General features: G+C 39.5%; 2 protein-coding genes across 20 annotated transcripts; one reads left to right on the top strand and one right to left on the bottom strand.

Annotated features, from left to right (window-relative positions):
* Positions 1-25: 25 nt before the first annotated feature.
* LOC118417077 (anoctamin-10-like) lies at positions 26-11,049 on the bottom strand. Of its 10 annotated transcripts, none has more exons than XM_035822456.1 (14): positions 10,874-11,049; positions 10,147-10,367; positions 9,466-9,628; positions 8,906-9,049; positions 8,358-8,489; positions 7,446-8,012; positions 7,259-7,314; positions 5,616-5,690; positions 5,214-5,402; positions 4,750-4,941; positions 4,486-4,617; positions 3,813-3,929; positions 2,847-2,884; positions 26-1,467 (listed from the first exon to the last, which is right to left on the bottom strand). In XM_035822456.1, exons 2-13 carry the CDS (start codon positions 10,342-10,344, stop codon positions 2,855-2,857), a joined length of 1,995 nt encoding a protein of 664 aa, XP_035678349.1. In that variant the 5' UTR covers positions 10,345-10,367; positions 10,874-11,049; the 3' UTR covers positions 26-1,467; positions 2,847-2,854. The 10 variants fall into 10 exon arrangements, 8 of the variants coding, with proteins under 8 accessions (XP_035678349.1, XP_035678347.1, XP_035678344.1 ...); XM_035822454.1 differs by lacking the exon at positions 2,847-2,884 and adding an exon at positions 1,568-1,637; XR_004831312.1 differs by lacking the exon at positions 2,847-2,884 and adding an exon at positions 1,568-2,311 and having other exon boundaries at positions 1,382-1,467.
* Positions 11,050-11,201: 152 nt separating this feature from the next.
* On the top strand, positions 11,202-25,408 carry LOC118417079 (DDB1- and CUL4-associated factor 11-like). Of its 10 annotated transcripts, none has more exons than XM_035822461.1 (19): positions 11,202-11,538; positions 13,639-13,793; positions 15,078-15,109; positions 16,775-16,867; positions 17,016-17,083; positions 18,120-18,220; positions 18,813-18,915; positions 19,582-19,625; positions 19,816-19,870; positions 20,120-20,188; positions 20,328-20,385; positions 20,711-20,896; positions 21,270-21,359; positions 21,519-21,582; positions 21,834-21,949; positions 22,134-22,173; positions 22,520-22,626; positions 23,257-23,332; positions 23,538-25,408. In XM_035822461.1, the coding sequence occupies exons 1-19, from the start codon at positions 11,327-11,329 to the stop codon at positions 23,582-23,584; spliced, it is 1,716 nt and encodes a 571-aa protein (XP_035678354.1). In that variant the 5' UTR covers positions 11,202-11,326; the 3' UTR covers positions 23,585-25,408. The 10 variants fall into 10 exon arrangements, with proteins under 10 accessions (XP_035678354.1, XP_035678357.1, XP_035678356.1 ...); XM_035822467.1 differs by lacking the exon at positions 23,257-23,332 and adding an exon at positions 13,021-13,055 and having other exon boundaries at positions 11,463-11,538; positions 13,684-13,793; XM_035822464.1 differs by lacking the exon at positions 23,257-23,332 and having other exon boundaries at positions 11,203-11,538; positions 13,684-13,718.
* Positions 25,409-25,419: the final 11 nt, after the last annotated feature.

The following is a 25,419-nucleotide window of genomic DNA, read 5'->3' as shown; positions in this document are numbered from 1 at the left end:
AACCAATTCACACAACACCGTGGCATCAAAAACTCAACATATATAATTTCACTGGTACATGGTGTACACGTACACTAACAAAGCATAGTGTTGCTTTACTGACAGTAACAGAATGCAGTAACGTTGCAGTAGCTTTAACAAGAATCTAAGTACAATTTATTCAAAACTTAGATAACTAACAAGTCTAGGTACCAAGTACTAAAAGTACCCGCAAACAAGTTTACTTTGCAACCAGCCATATCATTACTCTTTATGCGAAAATAACGTACTCTGAACGTTGCAATTTGTAATCAAATATAAGTAACTTTTCCTAATTGTAATCTACATGGCTATAAAAATATGTGTGTACAGTGCAACTATAGCTTCTTATGATGCACTAGTAAGAAAAATAATCTTGATCAGAAAAATGATCAATTTGTGAAACAATTTGAGGGACAGTAGATCTATCAGATCATATGCAAACCATTATCACTTGCTTTCCACAGCTTACAAGTACTAATATGCTAGGCATATATTACATGGCTATATTATTGCATAATATCAGAGCAACTTTCATACATACCATAATTCCACAATTTTGTATATACCTATGCAACACTGAAATTTGCCACATTAAGCACGGCTACAAGCTATCTTAATTATTGCAGAAGCAATAAAGACACATTTTTCTTGAAATTAAATCATTGTAACAAAACACAGAAAGTTATGTTTAAGTAGAATGCAGAGATCCAGGTCACCACACTATTCATGATACCTTAAAACCTTTTTTTTGGCAATGCCACAATGGCAGAGCCTTGTCATGCAAAAAGGAAAATAAAGGGACCAAGGTGCATACTGATAAGGTATGCACCTCAAATAACTAATAACATAAATCAAATAATAAAATGTATCAAAATGTCTATGCAACTCCTCATGGATAAAACTTAAGTGGTCTTCAATTAGACAAAAGGTAAACCAAGGGAGGGGCCCTGGAGTTCTGTCTGTACCATTGACACCACCAGTTCCTCAGCACTCTGCAGATAGACGTTGCTTAGAGACTTTATCTGACACAATGGGTATCATCATGTCATCATTCCACATTGTTTTTATATCTTAAATAAATCAGCACATTTTTAAGGAACCAGGGCTGTTTGCAGCTTTAATTTTTTTCCATCCCACTAATTGTTTGTTGTTCATTTTTGTTGTTAAATCTGTCAATTTAATCTTATGAAAATACATGTTCATCACTTTTGTGTCATGAAGCTCTGATGTTTGGGAAGGGTAGGTGAAATCTCTTTCTTTGCCAATAAGCAAATTTCCTTTCCGGGACGGGTCCTGGAGACAGCCCTTATATAATTAGAGAAAGCCTGTACTGTCATGATGATTTCTTTCTGTCCTTATAATAATGTTGCTTTAAGAATGGTTGTAGTTCTCATAGTCAAGAGAGGGGGCGCTTGTGATCATCCACCTGGTGCGGTGGAGCTGGGCCTGTGAGAGAAGGGAAGGACCAATCATGTCAGTTGGGGGTTGGCCTGTCAATCAAAAACAGAAGTGACCAATCCGGCAGCAGGGATGAACAGCCACTTACCAAGCAGAAGGGATGAGCTGAGGGGAAGAGACAGACTGGGAAATGGCAATGGAGAACTGCAGTGATGATCCTACACAAGGATTGTATAATAATGGGTGGGGTAGGACAGTTGGATCGGAAGCATGTTGACAAAAAGCAGCACAAGTAGACTAAACATAGATTCACAAAAATGGCACAATGATTACCACATTAATGAATAAAGACAACAAAAAGTTATACACAGCAATGATAGTGAAAATGGTAGTTTAAAGTATGAGCTCAGTCACAGACCTTTCTTTACCCCTTGGAGGATAGCTTCATTTGCATAATTTGTTAGATTGCACCTTCAATTACATATATAACAAGTCTAACTTGTGCACCTACAGTTCAATTCCTTCTCAGCAACCTGGACACCACTAACCAAATAAAAACAGGGTAGTTCACTCCGAACAGCCACCACGTCACCTTCTGACATCCCCTACCAATCCACAGTAAACAGTTGCTAACAAACCCCAAAACACCCTTTTTGTTATCTTGTCCAGCAAGCTCTTTTTGCAACACGTCTGAACCACTTTGCAAACATAAGTCTTGTTCTTTCTCCACAGTTTGACTAGTGCTTTGAGCTCCCATGTCCAATATGTCTGTGGTTGTGCTTTGGTTCTTGCAGGGTCTGGTGTTTTCCCAGAACAGGTAACCATGGAGACAGCAGCCATGGCAACAGATGCCATCAAATGTTTCCCACCAACTACGTTGTTTGCTGATATTCTACATGGAGCAAAGGAGGAAATGTACATTGAGTACAACATGATAATGTCAGGGACTGAAATTGTCAGGTAATGGAGACATGAAAACAAATGAATGAGAATATCTGTTGTGCCAATTTGCATGCCACAGCACATGACGGAGAGAACTTTCAGTCAGAAAAAGAAAGAGAATTTTGTGATGGGTGAAACGGCATCAGGGGGTATCGAAGGAAAATACGTAAGGGAAAGAAAACTGCTATGTAAAAGTACCCCAAAAAATTGCAACGGCCAGAACTATTAGACGTTGACACACAAGGAAATATAAACCTCCCACCATCCCAAAACATTTTCGGCATTACTGCAATAACTTTGAGACAGAATGGCAATGGCCAAACTATTAGCCTTGCCATGCTCTCACCCCAAGAAAGAGCAACTGTTTGCAAAGTGATTCAGACATACACCTGCACCCTTGCACCATTCCGCAGCTGTGTCAGTACCTGCACCAGCACCTGCAGCCCACAGCACCAAATCTGTGCACAAGAACTAACAGAACATACCCATGCCTTCACACCTCCGTCTCTACGGCAGAGTCAGGCTGAAATGCACATGCGTACAATGCATCAAAATTCATTTTCATGGCTGTCAATACCATCTCATGTTCAACATTACCAACATCTTGGGCGGCCTATGGGTTACCTCTTGGCCAGTTACTGTACAAAATCACCATTGTTGTTAAGTGCTGTAATATACATTTGTGAACTTCATGCATATTAAGCAATAATGTTAGTAGCAGTACAATAATGCACTATAATCAATAATGAGACAGCAACATATTCCCTCAGGCACTATGCTATGCTATGGTACAGTATTATCCAATATACAACAGGAAGTGATTCTGTGCGTAACCTACACAATAAAGTAATTGTACATACAAATAGCAGATAAGATGCAAGGTCATGGTGCAAGCAGTCTGATATAATCAGCAGCTATGTACATGTAACCAACCTGAGGGTACTACTGTGTTGCAGTTGAACTGACCAACATTTGAGAATAAAAATATTCTTTCTGCTCAGGTAGAATTGATAGATTCAAGTTGTCAAAGGCTTTATTTCCATGGAAATTGTTACCTTCCTGAGCCATGTGGTAGTACCAAAGTGTAAGGCCATATTTGGTGTGATAATTTAATTTGCAGTTTTGTGTGGTATATCAGGAAATAATGTTTAAATTGTGCTTTCTGTAGTGAAATTTTGAATATTTTGTAACACTGGTCAGATGCAACAAAATGTGTCCAAGCACCTTTCATATTTTCAAACTTGACAGTATGACGCTGTAGTTTGGTGTTCCCCTGCAATGGCTAAAGTGTAGTTCCTCAGTGCTACTGTTCCCATGTTAGTACCCAATGAGAGAGCAGTGTTAGTGCAGTCTCATCATGCTTCATCCTCCTCATCATCATCACCATCCATCACCACCCCACCAGTACTACTTCCAAAAGCAGGCGGGTCCTTCCCCTCAGTTAGGCTGACCTGCTTCTTCAGTGCCTGTGTAGACTGGTACTCTATTCGGCCCATCTGTGTCTCTACCCACTCGGGCATGTCTGGGATTGCGAAGGCCAGCACAACCTTGATGAAGATAATGAGATGCTAAAAAGACAAAAAATAAGAACAAGAGTTCAAACACCTCATACCTGGATGAAATAATCAGTTTTTTTTTAAATTCTGCAAATACCTGTGTAGTAAGCGTAAATCTACTTTTATTATAATTAAACTAGAGTCCACCACACCTTCGCCAAATGATTCTTACCTTTACAACTGCTTCATTAATTGTGTTTGTCATAAATTATGCAAATAAGGTTCTTATTTGAATATATTACTTGATCATCTCCTCCACCAAACAACAGACAATGCAGACTTAACAATATATGTTAAGAAAGAAGGCATCAGGCAGCCAGCACCAACCCATGTACCAAAAATCATCGCAATCGCAAGATTGGTTCTGGAGATATTGCGCCGGATACGCCCCTTCCATAAACTCCCATGCTACTGAAAACAATACCTACATGAAAGAATGCTGCAAGAGCTAATGAATCATAAATTTCATGTGTTACATCAGATTGGGCCGGTATAACAAAAATAATTCAACTCTGAAGTAAATTCCTAAGTACCCAATAGGCTCACTGATTGTCAGGTGAATGCTTACTTCTGCAGCCACGAATATGAGGACCTTCTGTATTGTTGTGTAGCCCTCCAGGAGTGGCTGTATCTCAGGTGACATGCCAATCAGTGCCATATTGGTCATTACAGCAATGAACCCCATCACTTCAAACACAGTCTGCAATACAAGAATAACATATTAGGTTGAATGCCTTCATGCACTCAGACCAACAAACATCATCACCTGTAGACATCTGTAATGGTGTTGCTCAATATGGACAAATATAAATTCTCACTAACAGTACCATACCTGCCATGCACCGATGTTTGCAGCAGGCTCCATGAAGGGGCGCTGGAAGATGCGACACATCTTGAAGGCATCAGTGCGGATCTCCATGATGTTGTTGGCTAGGGCCCAGAATGCTGCCATGGGGTACACAGCTGAGAACAAGAACACGTACCCAAACTGCCAAAACAGCTCCAGATAGTCATCAAAAGTGCCCTGGAAAAAGATAACATGAAGCCATATTTTTTTCAAGGATTTATGACCAAGATGAAGTACTGGTACATAAGAAAACATGTACTGAAAGTGCAAAGACCATTTGTAAATTGTAATCCATAAAAGTGTTATAGCTAGCAACACCACAGCAAAGGCCTGCGCAGGAGTTTTCTTTTCTGTTTACTTTACAGGAAATCAATTTTTCAAAGAAGGACAAAAGCTGATCTGATGACATAACATCTGCTGCTGTTGTCTAAAATAAACCAGTGAATCACCTCATATCTGTCCATAAGACTTTCCACTTCAGCTTGCTTGGACCTTGGGATCTCGTGGAGGGGTTTGGATACATGGTCCAGCCCGGACTTTTCCCCCTTCTTGATCCTCTTCCTCATCAGCAGGTAGGGCAGCAGAGTCTCCTGTAGCTGTCCCACCAGCTGCTGTACAATCAGCAGGATGGCCAGGCTCTGCAGGAAAGGAACAGCACTTATGTCATCTCCAAGGGTGTCAAAGTTTGGTTCATAGTTTTTGACAGTACAATGGCATGGTGCTATACTGAAGCCTGAAGATAGGGTTCATTATTGCAGCACAAGAAGATTTCATTACTGTCATTGTTACAGCATATGGTGGACAGCATATTGCTGTCATTTTTATAGAATAGGATATCTAGCTGGACATACCTGCCTGAGGTAGTTCATATCCTGCATGACAAAGGCGATGTAGAACAGGCACAGGAAGCAGTTCACAAAGTCAAACTGTAAAGAGAAACACCACAAGCCATTCAAACCACTTTTCATAAATGTCTCTGATATGCCATTTTCAATTCCACACAATCTCGTCACTAGAGGGGAGCAGGAATGACCTCTAAAGATCTATCAACTTCTGTTCAAAACAATCACTATTCTCAAGTGTGGGTTGTAGTCACTTATATTAACTCAAGGAGATTTGATAAATTGATAAAACTTCCTTGCTTAACTATTATGCTGAAGAATATAGACAATATAATGTTATGTGACAAAACTAATCATAAACTTGTAACGGCAAAGAACATTAATCCGACACCCCTTTTATCCGACACTTTTCATCACCTCTCTGTCAGTAAAAATCTACCGCTGGCATGCAAATTCTTTCTAGTGCTTTATAAAACCATCAACATGTATGACATAAAACCTTGAAAATTTGAGCTCTCAAAGATCGTATGTTGGAGCAGCAAGTTAATCAATCTTCCGGTGTGTTTTCCTGCTGTTAATGAAGCCGTGGGAGCGGGGCAGAGGTCATGATTTCGAGGGATTTTACATCACGTCTTTAAATTACAAAACCACAATCACAGTGAATAAATAACAAATCAATGAACTGTCCATTGATGACAACCAACATGCCTTGGAATGTCTCTCCTTCAAGTACAACGCGGCTTTGTTATGCTTATCGACGTAAAGCCTTCCGAACGCAGGCGCCATTTTGAAAACGTGCATCAGCACCCCCAATCTGTAATGCTCACATCCCAATACACAGCAAGGCCGATCTCACCGGCGATACCAACAGCCCCACATGGGGACGTACTGTAAGGAGTTTGTAGTGTGTTGTGTTGGTATATTTTTTGGGAGCCATTCACAAAACAACGTATTTACCGACATTTGCTTATCAAATAACGGATTAAAAGTTTCATAGAACGTCATAACCGTGTAGTGGAACAGCAGAAAGGATTTGCCACTGGTTGATGCATTTGTAACAGTGGTGTTCAAGGACTGCTAAACCGAAGACGCCTAACGGCTTAAGCCTTTTGGCCGAACGGTTTGCACGTTCGATTTGTAATCCGGCTGCCCGGGTTCGGCGCGGGTTCGAATCCCGGGAGTCGGGGTGTTGTTTCTTTCTGTTCTTACTCGCCCCTCGGGTTGTTTCACATTTTCGGGCCATGTTTAGATCGCGATGCCGGCAGTTTACCGACATGCCGATTTGCCGATGAAACCTTGAGTAAGTGCCTGCCGATTGATACAAATTTGACGTTGTAAATATGAAATCCGTTGATAATCAGCCTTGTCATATTATTGTGACGGATTAAAGTTCCCCTGGGAATAGAATCCCAAGCGACTTGCTATCAGTTACACTCTCTTTGAAGTGTTAATTTCTGCTGATACCACGGAAAGTGGGAGACCAATGCATGTGTAGTGATGGCCGGGGAAACATAGTAAGCAGTGCACTAAATAGTTTCCGGAATGCTCAAAAGCCTGCTTGTTTATTCATGGTTCAGTGTTGAAAATGCTGGAAAGTGTCGGATAAATGTTCTATGCCGTTAAATCAAACAAAAAGAGAAAATACAACCTACCAAGACAAGTTTCACAATCAGGTAGTTCTCATATGCTGACTGTTCTCTATGGTTTTCTGTGAAATAAAGAAAGTGTCACTGCTTAAGAACAAGGTCATAAAGTCATAAAGTTCCAAACAAAAAAACAGCAACTTGTTTGTTTTAAATTGAGATATTAGTGTCATTTATGTAGACAACTGTTGCTCACCATTTTTTGTTAAGTACTGAGCCAGTGTCCTGTATGCCTGGTTCATTAAGATGATGACAACACTGTAGATGATACTGGGGACAAGGACCAAGCCTTGCGTCAGCATGGTGTTCTCCTCTTTGTGTTTTGCCTTGGCGATATTCTCTGCCCAGAAGTAAATCATCATCACTACCACAGCAACAAGCATGCACAAGATCACAATTGGGAAGGACACGCAGTAGATTCGAAGAAGCCTTTTCCACGAGGGATACACCGGCTCCGACCTTCCTGTTATTGGGTTCACACCCAGCTTTCCATGAAAACCTGCCCGCGGTTCCTCAAAGACCTTCCTTCCAAGAGTTCCCCAGTTGTAGGCATGTGCGCTGCTGGTGCGTTTCCATGTCTCAAGGAAAACTGTGGCCCATATCATGTTGAAGACGGCAAAGATGACAAAATCATTGCGGCCGCTCTCGTTGAAAAGGTAGTACAAGACTCCGATCACGGTTGGTACCAGAAGCGCTTTGGTGTAGTGGCCCAAGAAGGAGAAGTACATAGCCACACTCTCCCCAAAGTAACCTCTTATAGTTTCTGTGATTAAAAAAAACAATGTTATGACATTAATAATATTTCTTGGAAGTAATAAAGAACACACATCATCAAAAGAATATGATAATTCTAAGTCTACTTTTTTATATTGTCAATAGCAGGATTTGTATACTGTAATTCACTTTGTCTTCTCGGTACCAAACTTTCACGGCCTGAGAAAATTTAACTTGTTCTCTGAACTAAATGTTCACAGTGAAAGAATTATTTGTTATTGTCACCAAGACAAGTCATTTGTTATTGGTAATGATAAGTTCATGTTACAGTCATCACCGTGAAAACAGTGAACATAAAAGTACATTGAAAAAAATCAGGAATTACAGTACTTACCAATAGGCTGGCCCCCAATGAGCTGTTTAGGTTTATTCAGGTGGTACCAATCGTGTTGCAGTCTCTTGAGCTGCTCAGGGTTGTGTACTGGATACATTTTCTCCAGGAGATGACATGATACCATTCTACTCACTGCATAAATGCAAAATGATAACAGCAAATCAAGTTTCCATTGACTAATACACAAAAACCTACCAGCAAGTTAACCACAAAGAAGCATATTATAGCCATCAACTATTGAGATCATTTGAAAAAAGTTATATATCTGCAGTCCAAACTTTATCTCCTCTTTTCATTATTTTATTTCACATATAATGATATATGTCACAAAGACTTTTGAATTTGCTGAAAATCTCAGAGATTTGAATGCTCTTTCATTTCACACTGTACCTTGTAACAAATTATGCAATATTATGTCACACATAGGTCAACATCCTTGAATAGATCTATCACAAAATGACATAAAAATGGCATTCGTTAAAGAGCATACTGCATTTCTGTCACAAAAGAGTAAGCAATTATTTACCAACATTTGATGCAAAACTCACATATTGACTTCCCCTTGTAAAGCCTTGCCTTGGGGTGACTACAGCCTGGGATGTGGTTCTCTGCCTCCAGTGCACGGATGTTATCAAGCTCTACCTTGATAATGTACTGGCTCTGTGACATGGTTAACATGCCCTCCAGTGACTCTATTAATACAACAAACCACTGTTAGTACTAACGACACATGCAGATTGCAATTTTAACTATCTACGTTGTTGAAAGTATGTTATAATCATCAAGTTATAGGTATTTTAGATTAATGTGCTGTAAGTTTCCTAGAATTGTTTATAACTAATTCTGGATAACTAGCTTTTGTTCTTATTAGCTGCTCCAAACTACTGCTGTTCAATCATAAATTAAAACATGTTAACTTGGCTTCTGATTGGCTGAAAGTTTTTTTGTTGGGTCAACTTGCACCTGCAGTAAAAATTGTCAACAAAATTTCCAGTATATTAGGATGAAGAGTAATAAACATTTGCATTTAATCCTCGCAATAAACCAAACAGTAAATGAGTTACCTATTATCAAACTTTTAAGGTTTACAGAGATGATTTTGTCTCACCTGTGTAGTCTTCAACATTTTGTCTCTCTGCAAAAGTGAAGGCCCTGACGGACCCGTCCTTGTACTTCTTCTTCAGCCCCATCTGTTCAGCACCCTGCAGGAGTCTCTCCTGTGGTGCAGACACCAGCAGCACCCGCTCCTCACCATCTCGAGCAACAACCAGCTACAGGACAAAACATTAGCTTAGTTTTTCATGGCCTCTGATGTCCCCCCAAAACTTGGAAATATGATGTGCCAACTGTACATGATTTTGGAAATAGTCAGATGTTTCAGGTAGCAACCACTACCTTTCATTAGTGACACTGAGGAGATCTCTTGTAGAGCTGGTTTTATACACTGTGGAAAGGTACTGGATGATACCTGACCATTTCCAATATCATATCCAGACTGAGTTGCTTGAGTAACAGCTATTTGGCATATCTCATTACCTGGATGTCTAACTCAAGGTAATTGAAAATATGTTTTCTTCTGATAATTCAGTATGCACTAATGAGTAACATAGGCTTTTCATACCTGCGATGCTTTGATATCCATCCACATCCAGGTTACACTTAAATGATAAATATTAGACTATAACTAGAGTTATACAGTACATTGTATAACCAGCATGATAAAACTGGTTAGCTACTAGTATATCAAATAAGAATATCAATACAGATGCAAGAACAGGACCCGCTGCACCTTTGCATTAAGATCTGCTCCTCCCTGCCTCTTGGAAGCTTCAATCTTTGACTTCATCCATTCCCTTGTGACAGGTGTGGTCTTACTGGAGAACTCCAGCACAACAAGTGGTCTGAAGTCTGCCAGGGACTCTGCCTCCCCCTCATCCAACAGTGGTTCCTTCTCCCCCTCATCCTGTGCCTTCTGTCTGCGAAACATATCTCCAGCTAATACTTGTTCACCTGTGAAAACAAAATACTTTTATGTAATTATGACTGATACGAGTCATTTAATGTCAACCAGACTTTTTCTTGCACTATTGACAGGGTTTGATAAGACATTTTCTTACGCTATTGACAAGATCTAATAAAACTTTTGTTGCATGATTGACAGGATTTAATACAAATTTTTCTTGCACTATTGACAGGATCCAATAGGATTTTTCGTACATAAAAAATGAATAATAACGTTGTTAACAAACTTGACAGTTATTATGTGAATTCCATTGACCACAAGTTTTGATGGGAAAATCCTGAGTATTTATGAAGTGATAGCTAACATGAAGGTGACAACATTTGGCAGGTTAGTGTCAATGCCGTCTGCTAACCCTGCACAGTTCTATATCCAGTTCATCTGTTTGTGTGACGTGTTGCCCCACTAGTGGACATGCCTGCAATACCTCACATCCCAAACACACAGTGACACACGCAGGCACTCGGACTCACCCGAACGACGACAAAACCCTCACCTCAAAGCGCTGAACGTTATTGCGTGCTTGTCTACAGCCACAGAAAGTATGCTACTAAAAAATCATTTAGGGCGTGACATCAACTAGAGGGAACAAGGGTTGTACACCTAAAACGGGCCCCTCCCACAACAAGACACATACCGGAAGTCCTACCACAACTAATCTGCATGTCAAAGGTCAGTGACAGATTTTTTCAACAAATTAAAATATCCGTTTAGCAGTGTAGTGATATTAGCTGTATAAATCATCATTCTTTTACTTAGATTAAATGATTAGTGATAATCTATTAATTCCGAGCTACGTTTTTTTAGGTCAAAGGTTACCGCGCGAAAGGTCTTTGAACTTTGTCACCCATCTCAGATATCCCGGACAGGGACGTCGTTATGAAATAACGACCAAACAGAGAGTTATTTTACCTAGAAAACACATAATTTTCCATGGCTTGGCCGTGGGATGGGCTCTAGATATTCCAGAGACGCCAGGAGACCGACACCGATGGAAGAAGACCCCGAGGTTCTCGCAGGGACAAGCCGGGAGACTGGGGAGGTGGCAGAAGGGGAACTGGGGGCTGAGGGGGAGGGGGTTGGCTCAGGGCCGGACTCCGGAGACGACTCAGATTCTGGAGATTTTGATCTCGCACAAGTCCTGGCTCTATTGCTGAGGAGGTCAGTCGACTCTCCACTTTGTTTCTAACGACTAACATGGATCGTAGAGTCACCGTGGATTGTTGTTGTTCAAGGAAATGCTCAAGAAAATGTGGAGCAAATTTTATGACGACACGAGCTCGAGAGAGAAAAACAACACTAGTGGTGGGTAGAGATGGCTTGGGGGGTTAAAACCGACGGGATACCGTCTTACCCCTCCCCCGTGTTGTTTTTGTTGGAACAAACCATGACGTTGTGATGTTTCAGGCTCTTGGCATGTTGCGTATGTTGCATATGTTCCAAACAAACAGGTGCTACATTTGTGTTCATGAAACTAGACCTTGTGCCGTTGTTGACAGTTGTTGACCTTTACCAACAAGCTATTAAACTGTATTATCTATTTCATGCAGCGATTTGGCACAATTTTTGCACAGCTGCTGTTACTCGTATTGGTATTTCTTAATGTAGACAGATGTTTATAAACTTTATCTTTTGATTTTAATAACCCACCAAAAATACATTGCATCATCATGCAATAGATGTGCTGCTACTCATGGATTCTTTATTGCATAATCATAAAAAGTTTGGTGACTTTCCATGTAAACATTTGCCATATGCAATACCAGTTAACTGTTTGTGTGGACACAGTGAGGGAACATGAGCAGCCATTTGATCTGTGTTCTGTTTGAAAGTCTCAGGTTAGAATATCCCACATAACAAATGTAACGACTAACGTTATATATACAAAATATATATTCTTGATTTGAGTTAGTAGGATTTTAACAACTGTTATGTAACTTATGGCTAATGGCTATGGGAATGAGTGAGTGAAACCCAGCGGATTAATTCGAAATAAGGCCATGTTGATTTGATTATATGGATGACATCCGCGTGTGCATCAATTTTCGGCCATTTTCAAAGATAAAAAGAGTCTTCAACCATACTCTAAATCGTACAAAGCAGCTTTGAAATAAGGAAAGATATGCCGCGTATTGCAAAAATAAATATCGAAAAATGTATACTAATTTCAAAGAACATTTCAAGGTCGAAGAAGGTGTGAAAAAACAAAAATTGAGAATGTAAAATTGTTCTACATTCTGTGTGCTCAGTCACTTCTTCAACCTTCCAGAACATGTACAGATTTCAGAATGAAGGCACCTTTTTTTTTTTCAAACTTTTTTTTTATTCGCACGCTTACATCAGTTTTTGGATTCCCAGAACATGTCATCAATCAATGCATAAACAATGTATCCAGAGTGCCATACAAGAACGTTACCACATGTACACTACATATTAGAGTCATTTGAGGTTGTTTAAGGTCATTTGATGAGGTGTTTAGGCAGACTGGGAAGAATTGGGGTGTGCACTGTTGGTGATTGAAGTTTGAATACATGTGCTTTTTCAACTGGAAAATTGCTTGCTGAGGTGACAAGAATTTTTCTAAGTATTCATCGTATGCTAATAATCCAAGTGTGACACAACTCTTCCCATACCCATACACAGATACAGTCATCATAGATGATGGACTACGAAAACTGGTATGCACTTTCATCAGCCAAAGATCTGTCTCAGCTATGTACTATAGTGCTAGTAACTAGTTTATTTGCCTTCCTCCATTGGTGTGGCCGCATGTGGTTGATGTGCCAACAGGTAACAAAAGGATTTGTTGTCATTGCAGTGAGAAAACTGCTATGTCATGGAGCAGGGCTGCATCTTGCTTGCTGTTTAGTTACTGTAAATGCATTTAAGTCTGCAGGGATTTAATTTTGTGGTAGCGGGAAAAGGGACTTTTCGTGGAGGTTTTAAGTTCGCGGTAGCACCATGCACTGTAGTCTCCTGCTATGGAAAAATGTTTACGGTGCTTTTAAGTTCGTGGTGAAGCAGCCACCACGAAAACCGCGAACATTAAACCACCGCAAAAGTTTCTGCATTTACAATATACTATATTTGACAACAGTTGACTATTGTATGCATAGTTGAATTCTTTGATATGATTATTGTATATCTACATGTATTATACAGATAATGATGACATTGATCATAACCTTTCAATCTTTCTATATCAGGAAGGTCCATGTAGTTTATTACGTGAGAAAAAACTTGCCACACGTTCCTCTCCAGGTGCAAGTGGTGTAACTGTCTAGCACGTTGTCGTTGTGTTTCCAGTGGGCAGGTACGACTTATCCAGACGCGAGGTTCAGGTATAGCTCTCCTTCGCTCTTCCGACAGTGACGAAGACGACCCCACCTCGTGTTCCGAGGCATGCTGCCCCGAAGGTAGAAAAGGAATCCTAAGTTTGCCTGCTTGAGTTTCTTTACTCCTGTTGCTTTCCTTTCTCTTCCTTTGGATTTTATTTTCATCTTATCCTTTTTGGGTAGGAAAGTTTGAGAAGTGTGCACTCCAGAAAAGCTATGCTTTGCTTTACACATTTACATGAAAATTAGGTTGAAATGTTCACATTTTAAATATGTTGTTACTATGACAAGTTCTACAATAGCTTCATTGTTACTGCAGGCTCTTCCTACATCTAACTATGTGACACTTCAAATATCAAGTGTCATTAGGACAAAGTTCAGGGCTCATACTAGTCATACTAGTAGCATGTAATGTCTAGGAATGCCCTGTAGTATGAAGTTGTTGTCTCAACAACAGCCTAGAAACCCTGTGGGGTCGTCTTGGGTCACCCACAAGTCTTGATGATATGTATTTCAACAGATTTAATTATAACAAAGGACACTTCACCTGCACCTTACACTGAGGCTGGGGCATTTCAGGGCAATGAACTCATAAATGGTTCTGCTCGCTGAGCATGCATAATAACATGCTCTTCTGCACGTATGAGCTCTTCTGCACTGATAAATTATGTCATAAATGTTTAAAGTGCACGGAGGAAAGTCCATCACCTGACAGTGCAGTGTTCCCTGTGAATGTGTATGATGTAGAAAGAAACTAACAAAACCAAATAGATAACACCTAGCTGACATGTTGCAGACATACTGTTACTTTCCTCACAGTCAACAAAATGTCAGCTAGGATTTACCAAACTGATAAAAACTATTCATGAAAGAAACATCCTAGTTTTACTTTTGGCTACTGTAAAGGATTTGCTGTAAATTCTAACCTTTTACTTAACCTTTAACCTTTTAATTTTACTTTAGCCGGCAGAGGAGTCCTCTGCCGGCTAAAGTCCTTCCCCAGCTTATGTTACTATTTTATGCCACCGGAGGAATCTGCTTGGAGATTAGTAAATTCAACTTTCCATGAAAATATTTGGGATAAAACATGCCAAATTTATAAATCTATCAGTTTGTTAAACTTAGGTTAAAATACAGCCCAGACAACAGAAACAATTACCTCAGCCCCAAGGAGAAGCACTGAAGTGTCCTTTCATAAATGGAAATAATGTAAAATCTTAATCAATGTTTCATTTGTACAATGATTTTCTAATACATATTGTGTGGTATAATTACTCCCAATGTGAACATCAACCCCATTTCATATTGATTTTTCATTAACATTAACTGTGGTATGTCCTTTCCCTGTCTGATTTTTCCATGTAGGTGACAGCCAGCCTGATACAAAGACCTTAGATGTAAGTTCAAATTATTTCCTTTTTACGTAGAGTTCTTGTATGTGAATGTGATAAGGAAAGCATCATAAAATGGCAGTTGATTGACTGTGATGTTGGAAGTCGATACATTTCATTTTCGGTTCATTAAGGTACATTAAGGCCCACTTTACTTTTCGCGTTAGCGGTAAATTTCCCGTTATCGGGACGCCGCTATTGGCACCTCTTTAGACACACCGCCCGGAAATCTGACAGGACACCCGCGGCGCGCGGTGGAATGTAAAATCTTGGTGAAAGTCTACCCGTAAAGATCGCAGTTCTTTTTAGCTGCACGTTGTTATATTGAACAACCGTTAATCTTTTGTTTGCGTACCGCTACCAAGTGATTGAAGATTCAAATACGTGACTTGCATGAGAAATACAAGTCCCTGACTACGTTGTTGTTGTTTCGCTGAGACTTCCGGTAACTTCGACCACAAAATTTTCGATAAAAAAGCACTTAAAAACCCTTTCAAAGCGAACTGTTTGATAGAAGATCTCTTTCTTTCAGTGATGACCTGCTAAATTATGGCCAGTACTGAAATAACCGTGAACTATACGCATAATTCCTGCAGGTATAATAACTACCTTGTACGTAAAAACTCAAGCTGCCAGCAGTTCATGTAGCGGGAATTTCCCCAGCAATGTCATAGCAACGGCCAATCGGAGACGCGTAATGGGATTACTTCATACAAAATTTGCAGAGATAGCGGCTTCTGGTTTCGCTACAACATAATGATGTATTGCAGGAGAAAATATTTGGAATCGAATTTGTATATTTTTTTACAGGTCTTCCACGAAAATTGTGCAAAAGTAGGTCGTCCAAAAATGTGAAAATGAGACTATTTTTCGCTGACATCCCGCCTGCTTTGAACGCAGACCCGATTGACGTAAGAGCCTGCGTAGGTGGCCATTACGGCAAAGGCAGGCCGTGAAAACTATTTTTTCTGCGTAGTTCGGGTTGATTTTTGGGTTGACATTCATTCTACTAGTGTATAAAAAAGTAACTATCGGGAGACTGTTTTCTTATCACTGTATTCTTTAATACCCAGCGTTATGAACATGATCACTGCTGGCAATTTTCCTCCAATGTTTTGCAAATCTGTACCCACCATTTTCGCGCCATATGCTAATAAGCGTGCACTTTATGCTAAACGTCTAAACCCTGACTCCCGCTAACGCGAGCCCGACGTGTTCTCTTTATAAGCAGTTTGGCGTTGATGGGGACTCCCGCTGAGCCTACGGGCGTACGCTTCGGAGTGGACGGGAGAAAATTTGGCGTTAGCGGGACTACGTTAACGGGAACTCTCTTTACACGGGACTCCCGCTAACGCAGCCCCGCTAACGCCAGTCCCGCTAACGCGAAAAACGTAATGTAAAGTGGACCTAAGTCCGCCAGCGTCTCTGTAGTGAGAGCTAAATACAATAAATGGCTTAAGTCAAGCAAGCAAGCCAACTGGAAGGTTGAGAATTCTTTGTAGAGAATACTTATCTTATTAGTAATATTACATAACCAAGCTCAGTATCATTGGATGCATGGTCATAGGCAAATGTAAATTCCAAGCAATCACAGTATCTACAATGTTTTGGAGAAATTCAGCATAAACTAGCTGTTTAGTGGACTGATAATCACATTTTGTGGCCTTGCAGGACAGTGACTTCAAACAGGAGGTGTTGTTAGCTACAGCAAGGGCACAGAACTTCAGGCAACCACAAGCATGTATCACTCGGATGTTGAAACAGGTGGGTTATGTTCATCACCTTATACTGGACATTAAAACCGTCATCTGATAGCAAGTTTACATGATATAAGTATCAACGTTTTGGGATTTGAACGTAGGCTTTGTTTGGACTTAGTTTCTCATCTGATCTGATGTTTCCATTGTTCCAGAGAGAAGTTGGTCTTCCCAAGAGGTGTGATGGCTTCACCAGTGGACAGTGCTCATGGATTGGGTCCAGGTACTGTGGGCATCACTGCTGGAAAAATGAGAATTCCTTAAAATTTAAATTTAAGCTAGTCCATGTGGGCATAGCCTTAGTTGTTCTTTGTCCTTTTAAAAAGGCTGTTTATGACATTGTCTATGTTTTTCTTCCTTTTTAATAATGCAGCTACATGTATTGATATGATAGTATCAGTTATATTTAATTTTTAATCTATTAGAAATATATGCATCCTTACCTCATCCAAAGCTCCTAATGTTTTGATTGACCCTTCAGAGACATTTCTCTGAGAAGTAAGTTTAAGTTCTCCACAAATTCTGTACCTCTGAATGAAATGTGTCTGTTCAACTCTGTTGGTAATTTGATAACATTCATTCAGTATACAGCATTACCCATGCCCATTAAGAGTTGATGGGTGAGTGAGTGTGGTATACAGATCTCCATTACTCCTTAAGTTACATTTCCCAACAGACATGAATTGTTGATGATGTTAACAGTCTGTTCCTCTTCCCTAGTTACTTACCCAACTTCATGACGACAGTTGCCAAGTACTGGCACAAGGCCTTCTGTGGGCAGTACTCACACAATGGCTCTGTCTTCCTCTCAGCGTGCCAAGGTGGTAGAAACAGAACATGTGCAAATTTACCAAAGGGAATGTGTGAAAATGTACTGTCTGTATTCTTACCATTGCAGAGAGCTGTGAAGGGAAAAATTTTAAAGGTCTTCAGTTGAAACCTCTATTTTTAAACAGTTGAAATATTGAAATATTATTCTTTAGTCTCCCTTGTTAGGTAAAATGTTTGTAGTAATCTGTAGCAAAGTTGTTTTAGATACTAGACAGTCATAATTATAATGTTGCTGTCTTATCAGCTGCTTTGTTTTAATGCTGACACTTAGCAATGTTGACATCCGAAATGAAAAAAAAATGCTGCCCATATTCAATGATTCTCTTGCTCGCTCCAAATGGTAGGAGTGTATACAGTATAGAGGTGTCTTGTGTTTAAGTATTCTTTTAGTTTAATTTGTGTTCATTTATTTGTTGTGTTTGGAACAGTTTTGTGCCCAACTCCATGCAGACCATGGCTCAGTATAGACACAAGGCATTCTGTGGACAGTACTCACTGGATGGTTCGGTCTTCCTTTCTGCTTGCCAAGGTATCTTTGTTTGGTCTCAGTTTATTTCAATGTTTCTTCTGTTCCATGATTTGGTACTAGTATCATGAAGTGTTGTAAGTAACTTGTAACTTACATACGTACAATATAGATACATGTGCTGACTAAGGCTGAAAATGCAAATATACTTTTAATAGACATGTTACAATTTTGATAAGTATTCAGTCACCATAATGGTATTTAAGATACTATTAGTGAGGTGATGATATACTAAGTAGACTCAGTTTGTGCCATTTTCTGCTGCTAGAGTTCTCTTTATAGAGTAAAAGTGGCTTTTATAGAAGAAAACAATGACCATATTTACTTGCAGAAATATATCCTTCCTCTTTGGAGCTAAAACATCATAGTATGTAATTGCTATTTGGTACTTTTTGTATTGTATGGCATTAATATCTTGTTGACACATTTAAGTCGATGAACAATAAAATGAACACATTTCTCATATCTTTCAGTAGATATAGAGAGCATCTGTTTCAAAACCTCCTTTTTCATATATGTTTCATTACTTGCCATCTTAATTTGGATCTGAAGCTTTGAGAAGTTACAGTGTTTCTTATTTACTTCCCTGTTACAGATCAGAATATCAGGTTATACAATGTAGGCAATGGGAAGTTCCAGGAGTTCCGAACAATCCGGGCGAGAGACGTGGGTTGGAGCGTCCTGGACACAGCCTTCAGGTAATCAGTACTGCAGCAAAGTGACTGGGATTTAGGCACTTATTACTGAACCAACACAACTTGTTATCAAAACCATATAATATTTACATATACATGTATGCAAAAGATACAATTCAGTGTTGTATCAGGAACCCTTTGTAAGGATTATTTATTTATTATTAAAGAACATACTTGTAACATACATGATATTAGGTGTAAGTTCTGTCTATACATATAGAATACAACACGGTGTATTCCGTATCTCCCGAGGTACCAGCCCGACCCGCGGCAGGGCTGGGACCAAGGGGGATGCGGAATACACCGTGTTGTATTTTATTTATATCATACCCACCTGAGAAAACCCATGTTTTGATGCGAAATGCGCCAGAAGTTGAACAAATTTGGTGCCCTCGAACAAAAAAAGTGTTACAACAGCAATGTTCCAACGTCCGAATCAGGTATTCGAATTGCCAACCGTGCCGCACTCGTCCCGCTCGAAATGGTTCAATTTACTCCAAGGAAGCCTGCGTGATACAAACTTTGAGCCTGTGTGATACGTAAAGTTATCACACGGTCCGGAACACCCGTATAGAACGTTTTCACGTCACAGGTATGACATAAAACCTTATACATGTGTGCATGGACTATCAAGGGATAACCATGAAAACTTGTGTGTTTTGGTTCCAGTCCTGATGGCTGCTACCTGATCTACTCTAGCTGGTCTGATGCCAGTAAGTATAATTGCAATGACATTCTAAGATATGATTCTTGTATTTAGGAGAACACTCCCTTGATCTGTGGTATAATATACTGATGGAACTGGCTCAATATGAAATCATTTGTTGAGTTTTACCTTTGATAGTTAAAGTTACAAGACAAGTACATTTTTGTGTTTTGCTGACTTGTTTCACCCTTTCACAGTCCACCTATGCAACATCTATGGAGATTACGAGACTCACATAGCCCTGGACTTGAAGTAGGTTCCTTCCCAACTACTTTGAATGTCTAAAATTAAAAAATGGACAAGACTGATAGGTTTATTGTTCTCATCACAGCAACATGAAACCTTTTTTTTATTTGAACATGGAGACAATAACAGTAGAAAAGGAATGTGACATAAACATTGGCATAAATTTGTCCCAAAGTTAACCCATATTTTTCTTCTTAGGACAAGGTTCCATGATATGATTACTAAAATGTTTGTCATGTCGTTCTTGATTTCTAGTCCCAGTGAGCGGCGGTTCTGTATCTTCTCCCTAACGTTCTCCAGTGACAATAAGGAAGTACTCGGGGGGTGAGTAGTCTGTCTGCATATGTACCTGACTTTTGAACAGTTTCATAAAATGCTTTAGCCATGATTTTTTTCTTTATGAGATTTCTCTATCCATTCATACCACCAATCTGATAGGCATAGCTTTTTCTGTTTCATACAGGGCCAACGATGGATGTTTGTACATCTATGACAGAGAGAGGAATGAACGAACATTACGGGTAAGTATATATGCAGCTCAAAATAGCCAATTTTTTAGTATTGACTGAGATAGTTTTGGTATAAGGTAAAGCCAGTTTTTTTTCTGTCATCCAGAAGTGTTTTCAGAATTTTTAGAGCCATCCAGTTTGTCATAATGATCGTGATTGCACAAATTTGAGTTGACAGAAAATGGTCAAAGATATCCAAATACAGTAGAGAGGAGGAGGAAGTAAATTGTCAACCGATAAGTTGCTTGCTTGCACCATTACTGGTAAGTGATGAGTACCAACATGAATTTAGGATGAACATTATCAATACCGTCTGAACTGTCTGTGTCCCTGACAGATTGAGAGCCATGAAGACGATGTGAATGCCGTGGCGTACGCAGACGACAGCTCACAGATCCTGTACTCCGGGGGCGATGACGGGCTGTGTCGTGTGTGGGACAGGAGAATGTTGAGCGAGAACAGCCCCAACGCCGTTGGGACGCTGGCAGGGCACTCCGACGGGATCACGTTTATCGACTCCAAGGTGAGGAACAGTTGGGATGATGCTCTGCTGTCTCCTTCTCTTCTCCTGTAATTACCAGCAGTTGTAAATGTGTAAACATGTCAATGGTTATGCATTGTCAATCTATGTGTTATGGTTATACCAAGTCCCCATTGCTGGTACATTCAGATCTGAGAGGATCTGTAAATGTACCGTGTACCATATATGATTGTGTAAAATATGTGTATAGACTTATTACAAAGTAAACTGTACCTCTGTTACAAATATATGTATATTTCTTCTGACCCTTACCTATTCCCTCATGACTTTAATGAAAAGTGGCCTGTAGGCCTATTTGAGCTTTCATGAATAAACAAAGGTTCAAACAAACAAATGCCCTCTCCCTGCCTTTCAGGCGGATGCTCGACATCTGATCTCCAACTCCAAGGACCAGACCATCAAACTGTGGGACATCAGGAAGTTCTCCCCTCCAGAGGGGTTGGAGGTGCATAGATTTATATCCCTGTTTCTGAAGAAGAAAATGGCACTCTTTCTTTAGAGTATACCTCCTACTAGGTGGAAACTTCAAGGCACTTAAACAATCTTTACTATCAGTTTGAAAGTGGTTTAAGTGTGTTTATCATCAGACTTGTCTACATTACAGGCTTCTAGAAGAGCAGTGGCTAATCAGAACTGGGACTACAGGTGGCAACCTGTGCCAAAAAGAGGTAGGTACAAGTTACTGTTTAACTACGCCTCCTGGTGAACTTGTCAAGAACTGTATGGAACTCCAACAGAACATTTATATGTCCCACCAACTTATTATAAAATATCTGATTGTTTCATGTCTGTTAAAGTACCTCCCTGTCATTGATTGCTTCATTCATTGGAAATAAGTTTTAGAGTAGGAAGACAGGAAGGGGGGCAGGGAAAAGGTTTGTTTCATAATTTTTGACATTATGTTTTTCCTCAATTTCAGTTCGAACAAGCAGTGCCAGGCTGGCCGGTGACACCTCCCTGATGACCTACAGGGGGCACGGTGTCCTGCACACCTTGGTCAGGTGTCGCTTCTCACCTGTACACACTACGGGACAGGTGGGCACTGGATTAGGGGACTATTGATTGTTTCATTGGGAATTACTGCACACAAAAAAAAAATTATATTGATAGGAAAATGCATGTATATCACACATCAGGTATCAATCTATAAGTTGTATCAGTTTTGCTCAATTTTTCAATCACAATGTATATGTTATACATGTTATCTGATTTGTTACAGAGGTTCATTTACAGTGGCTGCTCAACAGGGAGTGTTGTTGGTAAGTTTTTCACTCATCTTATTTTGTACAAAATTGTGTTGCCACAATCAAGATTGCTGAATATAAAATTACTATCTCAACACAATTTATTCAAAATATGACAGGTGTTGACAGTGGACATAGTGAAGTCTGTTCATTTTCTAATAAGGTTGAGAATGATTCTTATGTTGCTAACCCCCTTGAGACAGCCTTCAAATTGGAGATAAGAATTAATTTTTATGACAACTTTACTAATCAACCTTACTTAGATGTTTAACTCCCAAGAGTCAAGATAGTAGTAAGACACAAAAGGCAAGGAAAAGAAGCAAAGGTACCACATTTTTCATTGACTAATTTCCCTTTCCAGTGTATGATGTTCTGACTGGGCAGATAGTGGAGAAGCTGAGGGGACATAAGGCCTGTGTGAGGGACGTGTCCTGGCATCCGTATGAACCCAAAATCATGAGCACAGGGGTCAGTATGCTGTAGTTCTTACTTACAATCATATCTGCTTTGGTCAATTGTCTTTGACGTGCAATATATGAAGAGCTTGATGTCATACTTTTAGTCACATGTTTTGATAAAAGTGTGTAAAAGTGATGTCTAAAAATCTTCAATGGACTTGTTATACCTTAAGAGATTGTGTGGTTGATATGTGGATGACTGGAATGTGAGGACTGAAAGATTGCTGCCGATTTTATAGAGTTTTGTTAAAGACAAATATTTCAGCTCTGAGGTATGAATGTAACAAAGCTTCAGGTCAAGTTAGCAAATCTTTTGCACCAGGCTGAATGTAAGACACAATCAGAAAGATGCCATGGCAGGAAACTTAGATATTGACAAAAGTTGTGTGTACCTTTGCTGTTATATGGCCATGGTAGTGTATTTGATGCTGTTTGTTTGTCAAAGTTGTCAAATCTCTTGCACCAGGCTGAAGGTAAGATAATTCAGAAAAAATGCAATGGCAGAAGACTTAAACATTTATGAAGGGTGAAGCTACAGATATATCTTCCCTTAATGTAAATGAACATATGTATTTGCATGTACCTTTGCTGTTGTGTGGCCATGGTAGTGTATTTGATGCTGTTTGTTTCACCTGCACAGTGGGATGGTATAGTTGGGCTGTGGGAAAGGAGATCTGACGATTATCAAGACTCTGATTGTGACTCCGATGTCTTCGGTAAAGACCCGTCAACCTGTCTAGTATTCTTGTGCCAAACCCTCCTCAGTTTCACCAGAAAGTGTGCTAAAGATGTCTTTTCATATAGAAAAAGTTTTAACTGGTTTGATCAATGTGGATGTATGATTTTGGCTTCAGACAGTTGTGTGTGCTTGTTGTGTTGATGTAGTTGATGTATGCATGTGTGTGCTGTGTGTCTCTACAGTGGGATGGTGTACTCGGGCTCTGGGAGTGGAGACGCAGGATCCATGACCCCCTGGACGACTCGGACTCTGATGAACTGTGGGAAGATGAGGAGGATGACAGGAAGCGGAGGAAGAGGTCACCTTGGAAGGACGGCAAACGTCACGCCTTCTCCAACCATCCATCTGGTATCGGGGAGGCTGTGTGGTGATTTTGATTTGTTTTCTTTTGCACAATTTCTTCTGGATTATACAAACTAGCACCTGACGATTGACTTGTTACCATTTTGTATCGTATTGTATTGCATCTCTCTCCCTCTCTGAGGGCAAATTTTTCTGGTAGAAATTTTCAGCCTTCTTTTGATTCAAGAGTTCAAATGATGAAAGATTATCACCACCGTTGTTTTCAGTTAGGTACATGTAGTTCTACATAGTATATTGTGTACATTGTATGTAATGTATGTATATCAGTGATAACAATTTCACCTCTGAGTGTAGTGTCTTCTCTGTAAAAACACAACACATGTAGCTCAGGTGTGTACAGAACTACAGCCTTAACTATGCAAGTACAATGTCTACATGTATTTGTGTTTGATTTAAGAAATCATTTTGAATTGATATTTCTCTTGATGTGCACATTTTTAAAGTTATAATATTCTTCAAATTATAAAAATGTACTATCATAATTATGAATTGACATAACTACCATTGCAGTATAACAAATATTTGTGTACTTTGTGATTGAAAAAGATTTTATGTGTTGTTTTCTTGCAAAGGACTTGTATAGACTTCAGGAGGACTTTGTGAAAAAATGGGTCTTAGAAAACCACATTGTAAAACTGATATACATGTATCTGATGGTTACAGGAGTTAAGGCAGGGAATTAGGGCCCTTCCTTTATGAGTATTGGTGGAATTTTGGTTTGCTAGAAATTCTACATACAGAAAAACAATCTGTACAATTGATTCCAACTTTTTTGATAGTGATTTGATAAGCCAGTCAGGCAAGCACAGAGATGGAGAAAGTAGCATGTACAATTATTAGCAAAGTACCTTAAATTCTGACAAAGGTAAAACAAGCATAGAAAGTCAAGTGTGGTACTTGAGGTGAGGGAATGTGTTTAAGGATACCAATGGATGTAAACTTGAGGGCAACATTGGGTAATGGGTTGACATGTATGAGCGTGTGTACGGTGGTTGGTAATGATGTAAGTATGGACAGGAGATGTAGTATTGTGATGTTAGGAGCTGGTCAGTGAATATACAGGGATCTCAGTGTAGTTGAAGTAGAAAACAGATGGTGTTCCTCTGTGATTATCCACCATTGACTTGCATGTAGTGGGAATTTTTCTCAAGATACAGAATCAGACAGTAAACTGAATCAATTTCCTTTGATCTCAAAAGTTGAAGAGATAAATTTATTGTGACAAATATTGGAAAGCAACTTTATGGAATGGGTTTCCGTCCTTTGTTTTGATATAGTGAAATTGTAACTGCAGCTTAATTTAAGTTAATATTTTAAAGAATTGGGCATAATGATGGAGTGACTGGATTCTTGTGGTGGGATTTTGAAGTTTGGCTTCCATGTACAGTATATGACTTCTGATATGGAAAGAATTTGGAATCATCATTAAGTAATAAGCACTTCTGTATCCAGAATTGCATTGTTTGGGCAGTGAATCCAACTGCATGTAGACTGATACCAGTCATTGGTCTGTATTGTGTGCTCTTGACAAAAACTGTAAATAGCTTTGAATGTACATATTGCTGTATGTTACTCTGTACATCTCAGACTTTGTACTCCAGAAGGATATACATTGTACTGTATTTTGTACAGTTCTTGTAATGGCTGCAGGACTGACTATTGTATGAATAAAAGACACAAATTGAAGTGTTGCAATCGGTA

The sequence above is a fragment of the Branchiostoma floridae genome, chromosome 6 (assembly GCF_000003815.2).
Source record: "Branchiostoma floridae strain S238N-H82 chromosome 6, Bfl_VNyyK, whole genome shotgun sequence".
NCBI classification, from domain to species: domain Eukaryota; kingdom Metazoa; phylum Chordata; class Leptocardii; order Amphioxiformes; family Branchiostomatidae; genus Branchiostoma; species Branchiostoma floridae.
The sequence above is the reverse complement of the archived record's forward strand: the minus strand, read 5'-3'. Positions and strand labels throughout refer to the sequence as shown.